Consider the following 7799-nt stretch of genomic DNA (forward strand, 5'->3'; position numbering starts at 1 on the left):
CCCATTCCCATTCCAGCTGGGTTTGCAGCCCTATTCCCATTCCCATTCCAGCTGGGTTTGCAGCCCTATTCCCATTCCCATTCCAGCTGGGTTTGCAGCCCTATTCCTATTCCCATTCCTGCTGGGTTTGCAGCCCCATTCCCATTCCCATTCCAGCTGGGTTTGCAGCCCTATTCCCATTCCCATTCCAGCTGGGTTTGCAGCCCTATTCCTATTCCCATTCCTGCTGGGTTTGCAGCCCTGTTCCCCATTCCCATTCTAGCTGGGTTTGCAGCCCTGTTCCCATTCCAGCTGGGTTTGCAGCCCTGTTCCCATCCCCGTTTCTGCTGCCCCTGAGGGTTCTCAGCCCACTCAGAGGTTGTTTCCTTGTTCCCTTGCAGGTGTGAGATCTCCGTGTGCTACAAGCCCAGGGACAGCAACCCCCTGGCACCCAGAGGGTCCCCAGTGCCCCCCCAGGACCCCTCTGAGTTCCACTCCCTGCTGTGTTTGCCCATTGCCACCTTCAGTGGGGCACTGCCATAGAGGGGCCGTGTCCCTCCAGACCATCCTGCACCAATCAGTGAGGGGAAGGAAGAGGATGCCCAGCCCTGCTTGGCCAAGAGCTGCTGCAGCTGAGGAGTCGTTGTGGTGTCGGGGTGGTGCCTGCTCCTGCTCCAGGCTCAGCCCCTCCTTGGGAAGTGGGATCTTCGTGCTCTGGTGTCACTGGGGGCTCCTCAGCAAGGGGAGGAAGGTGGTTCCTGGATATCTCCCTGTGGATCAGCAGATGCCAACACTGGGGTGGGAGGGCAGGGCAAGGACAGGGATATTCCCTGGCAGAAAATGGTGCAGGTGGGATATGGGGGGGATATTTGGGAAAAGGAATGTCCTTGGCTCAGTGGTGTCAGGTGTCCGTCAGTGCATGGGAATTACAGCTCCCATTGTATTGGTGAAATACCAGCCCATGTCCTGGTGGTATTTCACCTGTGAGGTCGAGGATGCTCAGTACAGTTTTTTGGGATGGGGGACAGATTTCCCAAGGTTTCCATTCCCTTCTGGAGGCTGGGTGTCCTGCAGGGAAACAGAGCAGGGATCCTGCAGCATGGGCTGCGTGTGTCCCAGGGAATTGAGTGCAATAGGGCACCCCAGGGCAAGGACAGCTGGTGGTGGATCCATGTATTTCCTGTACATCCAGGAGAAGAATTCCCAATTCCTGCAGGACTCCAGCACTGACCTGTACTCTGAGTCCAGGAGCATCCTGCTCCCAGCACTGTGTGCCAGAGCCAGCGCAGGGCTGAACCCTCTGTAGCTGCTGGAAATCCATCAGGAGCAGGGAGGGAAGTACTGGGGGAAGCACCAGCATTGCCTCAGGTACCTGCAGGGTCACCTTTGCTGGAGAAGGACCCAGCACCAAACCCAGCGAGTAACACCTGCAAGCGACAGCAGGATTTGAGATCCTCCCCCCAACAAACACTCCAACCTCCTCCCCCTTTCTGCAAGGCTGTGGATACAGAAAGGTGCAATATTTGAGGATATTTAGGGATAGTCTGACCCCATGAACAAAGACATAAGGCTGTTCTGGGTGGTTTTTGGGGATTGTATCACTGCTAGCAGCACAAGAGCTCATTGCCTGCTGCAGACTCAAAGGAGCTTGATCCCAAGGTTCTCTGTTTCCTGGAGATGTCTGGAAGGGACCCCTAGCACTGCTGGGGGCTGCAGGGCTCAGCTGCAATGGGGTCAGTTCAGGGGGTCCCTTGATCCTCCAGGAAACAGGACCTGGTGAGCTCTTAGCACTGTCCCCAAGGGCTGGTGGCACATCAGCAGTGTCACTTCAGGTTCAATCTGCCAGGGAAAGCGCCGGAGCTCCTGGGGGTTCAGGTGTCTCAGCAGAGTGGGGGTCAGGTTTGTCTGCTGCATCCCCCCATCCCTGCTGGAAGTGTTGGGGATCCCTCCTGTGGCCCTGACTCTGCTGCTGGCCACTGTCCCTTTGCTGGGGACAGCTTGGCCTGGGCCAGGGATGAGCACCATGGTCCCCAAGGTGTTCCCTGGTATCCTCAGCAGCTCTGGGTGCAGCTCCTGTCAGGGCCAGAGATGAGGAAATCTTTGATGTGCCGGTGCTCCCGAGGCCTCTGCACTTCCCCCTCCTGCTTGAATCCACCACCCCGGACTGGAGCTGCCCTGGGGATCAAGGAAAGCTCCTCGGGGGGGTGAAGCATCCCTTGGGCACAAGCAGGAGCCCTGGCCCCAGCCCAGAGCAGAGCCAGGGTGGTCTCCCAGCAAAGATCCCCCTTCTCTGGCCTCACAGTGGCTCCAGGAGCACCCAGCTTATCCAAGTGCACGGCGCAGTGTCTGTCCTTGCAGGGACCCCCAGCACAGCCAGGCTCTGCTGTGCTGTCCCTGCTCCAGGATGCCTGGGCACTCCTCTCCAGAACTATTGTCAGCCAAATAGGCTCCAAGGATCCAAATCCAATTTTAGTGGCTCTTTTCATGCACTTGGAAAAGGTTTTCTCACCGACTTTTCCTTCCCAAAACAGGTTTGTGGTGTGTTCTCTCCAGTGGGGCTGGAGTTTGGCAGGGGGTTGTTTTTGTTCAGGGCTTTAAAACAGCCCCTCACCCTGTCAAACACTCCTCTCAGGGATCTTGGTATCCATGGCTAAATCCGTGCCAGGACAGAAATCCCTCTGGGTTCAGTTGGCCCTGCAGCAATCCTGGAGAAGAGAATTTCCACCCCATAGAGAAAACCAAGCATAAACTCCAGGCACTCAGAATTCTGGAGAAGGTTTTGACCTCTGATTCTGTCTGGAAATGAAAGAATTCCAGGGTTCTTTGGGGTCGTCTTTGTACATTTGTGTAGCCTCAACAAATCTGTGTAAAGTCTGTGCTGATCTGTAAAATATTGTGCAGAGAACTTTTAAAGTAATTGTAAAATATTAAAAGTTGATTTATTTCCAGTACAGGAGCAGTAATTGGGTCAAGGAATTCCTGGGTGGGTGGGAGGCACAGGCGGAGGCTCCAAATCTTTCCAGAGGAGCTGACCTGGGAGCAGGAAAAGGCTCCGAGAGTCATTGGCACAAGACAATTCCAGCACCCACCACAACGCCGGGCTTTTTCCTTTGGCTGCTCCAAAGTCTCCTGCTCACAGGTGGGGTAACCTGGGATTAACCTGCAGGTAGAACCTGCATAGTCTTTAGCAAATAAATTATATTTTTCCACCCTCACAGGACATCTTTAGATGCTGCCCAGACTTGAACACTCCATGGTTTATTATTATCATATTTTTATCTCCGTATTGTAATTTTTTTCAAGACAAAAAAAAAAAAAAAAAGGAAAAAAAAAGGGTTGGAGATGACTCAGTTTAGAGAAATGAAAAAGGCAACTTCAATACCACCAAACAAAGCTTGGCTTTCCCTCTCCCCAGATCCCCTCATCCTTCTATATTTGCTGGAGCTGGACTAAAAATAGACCTGGGCTGAAGGCCAGGGTAGAAAATAGAGCCACAGCACCAAAAGTGTTTGGTTTGTGACTTGTTCCCTTCCAACCTGGAAGGAAATTACCCAGGCCTGGGTTTGGCCAGGTGCCAGGGGTGGCTTTCCCTGCAGGACGGGAGTGGGGCTCGGACAGCTCTGACCCCCTGCTCCCCTCGGCCCCAGATGCTCTGAGAGCAGCCCTGGGAGGGGGAACAGAGCAGGGAACACGTCCCTGAACAGCGGCCAGGGCAGGAGGAGCCAGCCTGAGCTCCCCTGGCCCGGGCAGGGGCCGAGATCAGAAACGAACGAGGAGGAGGAGGAGAGACAGCCCCGACCCCGGCAGCCCCGCTCGCTGTCCCCCTGGCACTGCCACACCCCCAAGTTTGGGTACTGCCATCGTCCCCAGGCATTGTCGCCGCTCCTCCAGCACTGCCACTGTCCCACTGCCACTGTCCCACTGCCACCACTCCTCTGGCACTGCCACTGTCCCACTGCCACTGTCCCACTGCCACCACTCCTCTGGCACTGCCACTGTCCCACTGCCACTGTCCCACTGCCACCGCTCCTCCAGCACTGCCACTGTCCCACTGCCACTGTCCCACTGCCACTGCTCCTCTGGCACTGCCACTGTCCCACTGCCACTGTCCCACTGCCACCACTCCTCTGGCACTGCCACTGTCCCACTGCCACCGCTCCTCTGGCACTGCCACTGTCCCACTGCCACCACTCCTCTGGCACTGCCACTGTCCCACTGCCACCGCTCCTCTGGCACTGCCACTGTCCCACTGCCACCACTCCTCTGGCACTGCCACTGTCCCACTGCCACCGCTTCTCCAGCACTGCCACTGTCCCACTGCCACTGCTTCTCCAGCACTGCCACTGTCCCACTGCCACTGCTACCGCTCCTCTGGCACTGCCACTGTCCCACTGCTACCGCTCCTCTGGCACTGCCACTGTCCCACTGCCACTGTTCCACTGCCTGGGGCAGCTGGTGGCAGCTGAGGGGCTCTGAGGGGCCGGAGTGTGAGCGGCAGGAGGGAGCCAGCCCCGCGTGGGTGTCACAGCTGTGTGACCTCGGCAAGGAGCTGCCACTCACAGCCCGGGTTCAGGTGGCAGCGGGACCTCCGGAGAGAAGAGAGCTGTGGCTGCTCCCATGGCAGGACAGCCCCTTCCTGGGCAGCAAGGTCCTCTCCAGGCGGGGAACCCCTGTTGCAGTCAGCAACCTCAGGATCTCATCCAGGGAGGCAGCAGGATTCTGGGGACCAGCATGGAACACCAACGAGACGGGCCTTTGTTCATGAAACCATTTATTGAGCATGGGAACAAACTCTGATCCAGAACAAAGAGCCCTGAATAGAGGCACGACAGGATTTTTGAGGGACAGAACTCTTGAGGGTCTCCACCTTTGAGGATGGAGTTCAGGGTCAGGGACCATTAGAAACACAGCAAGGGAGAAACTCCCCAGGGACTCAAACCAAATCAGAACCCCTGGGCCGCCCTTCACAAGGGGTTTGGGGTGGGACAGTGTAACTCTGTCTCCCCTGAGGCCGCTGCCACAAACCCCCTCTGCAATTAGTGCTCCTGTGAGCTTTTTCTGTTTCATTGAATCCCAGACTGGTTTGGGTTGGGAGGGACCTCAAATCCCCTCCAGTGCCACCCCAGCCATGGCAGGGACACCTTCCCCTGTCCCAGGCTGCTCCAGCCCCAGTGTCCAGCCTGGCCTTGGGCACTGCCGGGGATCCAGGGGCAGCCCCAGCTGCTCTGGGCACCTGTGCCAGGGCCTGCCCACCCTGCAGGGAACAATTCCTGCCCAATATCCCATCCAGCCCTGCCCTCTGGCACTGGGAGCCATTCCCTGTGTCCTGTCACTCCATCCCTTGTCCACAGTCTCTCTTCAGCTCTCCCAGAGCCCCTTTAGGTACTAGAAGGGGCTTTGAAGTCTTCCTGGAGCCTTCTCCAGGGGAACACCTCCAGCTCTCCCAGCCTGGCTCCAGAGCAGAGGGGCTCCAGTCCTCGGAGTATCAGGAGATCACTTCAGGAGACAGTTTTTCCATGTGAGGAAGATTCAAACTGCTTCAAAACCTCTCTGTACCCCACCTGTGCACAGAAGTGACCAGGCAGGGCTCCAAAATACCTGTAAATCCCAGAGCACAGCATTTGCAGGGACAAAGAGCTCGTTTGTCCCTGGCCTGCCACGCAAGAGGTTCTTTCTCTGCTTCAGTTTGGTTCTTCCTTTTTTTCCCCAGCCTTCTGACTGAAGGCTTTGTGTGAGCAGGGTCATACCTGGCTCTTCCTCTCTCCGTGGCCAGAGCTGATGTTATCTGGGGGGATTTGGCAGTTCCCTGTGCTGCTCTGAGGGTTTCTGTCAGCTGTGTTTTAGTGTTTAATTACATCAGAAAATATGGGGAACCAAACTCTCCCTCCCCCTTCCACGGGCTGCCACAAGGAAATGCGGCCCTACAGCAGGAGGGTTAATGGTGCTGTGGCAGAGATGGAAAAGGCAGGAGGGGAAGGGATAGGGTGAGGGATAAATTTCATTTCAGTGAAATGGGTTTTTGGGCCGGGATTCCGGACTTGGTGGCACTGAGCGGGCATTGGGTGTGTGCTGTGGGCAGTGTCTGAGGGAGCTCTCTGACCTTCCCCTGCTCTGCACAGGGGGACAGAGCCCAGTTCTAGGGCAAAACGGGATGGTGAAGGCCTGGGGCCTGCAGTGACCAGCTGGGAGGGGAGGAGTGCAAATATCCGGGAGCAAATGGGAGATCCCGGCCCTGAAAGACACCGCAGAGCAAGAGCGCACCCGACAAGGAGCGGCCCTGGAGCCCCTGCTACTCCTCCCGTCCTATGCAAAGTGTGGGGCTCGTCCCCCAGTCCTGCCAGAACCCTCTTCCCTCTGGAATTTGCATGGAAAACAGGAGAGCGCAGCAGGTCCTGCCCGCGCCACAGCTCCTGCACGCTGGGAAACTCCTGCTGAGGAGGGACAGACAGAGGCGGCACCAGGACAGGGGGACAGGCAGGGGACAATGCACCACTGAGCAGCGACGCCCCAAACCTTCCCCATGGCTCTTGAAGGCGCCAGTTGTGACCCTGGCAGGGACAGACATCATCCCGTGTGTGCCCGGCCCATGTTCCCTGCCCGCGGGGCCGTGTCCCTGGGAGTGACCGGGGACGTTTCCATCGCTGCTGCTGCTCGCGGAGCCTCCCTGCCCCGGGCGGCTCTGCAGGACTCGGCACCCGAGCAGCGACAGGGAACTGGCGAGGGTCGCTGACAGCCCGAGCTGCCTCCTCCTGCCATTCTGTCCCACTCAGGAAGGAAGGAGGTTATTTTTAAACCTGAGGCCAGGTACGGAGCGGTACCAAAGGCTTTTTTCCTCGTGCAAAAGAAACGGGAAGTGATGCGGCGTCAGCTGCAGTTCCCACGCTCCCTCCAGAAGGATTTTCTTCCCCAAACCACTTCTGAGCAAAGCTCAGAGCCCCAGACCCTGCTCTAGGTACCAGGTGGGGCGAGAGGCCGATCCAGCACGGCCATGGCCACAGGTGGGGCAGCTCTGGTCGTGGCAGTCGCTGGCTGGCGAGGTTCCCTGGGACGGGGTTGCCCTGGGCACGGTGCCCAGCGGAGCCTGGGGCACACGCGTGGGGCACACGGGGCTCCAGCCAGGCGGGCAGGGCTGGGCTCACCCCACCCTGCTCACACCCCGCAGGGAGCAGCGCTCAGCTCCGTATGTGGGCTGGGTCTGCTGGGCCCCCACACCCCTCCCGTGTGCCAGCCCTGGACTGGGCCAGCCTGAAAACGGATCCCAGGGCACCACCAGAGCCCCGAGCAGCCTCACCTGGGGGCCCTGGGTCTCAGCCCTGCTCTCCGACAGAGTCCCACGTGGTGACAGTGCCAGCCTGCTGAGCACGGCCAGACGTGTTCCAGGCTCTGTCAGGGCGCGGTCAAACTGCTCCAGGAGCACATTCTAGAGGGGCCGGCCATCCCTGCCCAGGCTGCGTCCCCAGCTGGCAGCGGGCAGGAGCAGCCGGGGCAGCCGCAGGAGCTCTGAGCAAAAGCAGATGTGGGAGATGCTGCGGGCGGGAGGCGCTGGCAGAGGCACAAGCGCCGTGCCTGGAACGGGCGGCTGGAAAAGTGTCCTTGGATGGACTCGTGGTGTCCCGGAGCAACGCTGTTTGTTGGGAGGTGCGAGCACCCAGGCTCTCCCTGCCTCCCTGGGCGGCAGCAGCGCAGGGCTCTGTCCCCTCCCGGGCCGGCTGGCAGCGGAGCAGGGCTCTGTCCCCTCCCGGGCCGGCTGGCAGCGGAGCAGGGCTCTGTCCCCTCCCGGGCCGGCTGGCAGCGGAGCAGGGGCCGGGCCAGCGGCAGGG

General features: G+C 58.8%; 1 protein-coding gene across 2 annotated transcripts in view; it reads left to right on the plus strand.

Moving 5' to 3' along the window:
• The window catches only part of PIK3R5 (phosphoinositide-3-kinase regulatory subunit 5), a 39564-nt gene extending 36643 nt beyond the window's left edge, over positions 1-2921 (plus strand). For both annotated transcript variants that reach the window (XM_058852655.1, XM_058852656.1), the window contains exon 19: positions 381-2921. In XM_058852655.1, the coding sequence (XP_058708638.1) occupies positions 381-522 (142 nt within the window). In that variant the 3' untranslated portion in view covers positions 523-2921. The remainder of the gene's footprint in view (positions 1-380) is intronic.
• Positions 2922-7799: the final 4878 nt, after the last annotated feature.

This window comes from Poecile atricapillus, chromosome 17 (genome assembly GCF_030490865.1).
Source record: "Poecile atricapillus isolate bPoeAtr1 chromosome 17, bPoeAtr1.hap1, whole genome shotgun sequence".
NCBI lineage: Eukaryota > Metazoa > Chordata > Aves > Passeriformes > Paridae > Poecile > Poecile atricapillus.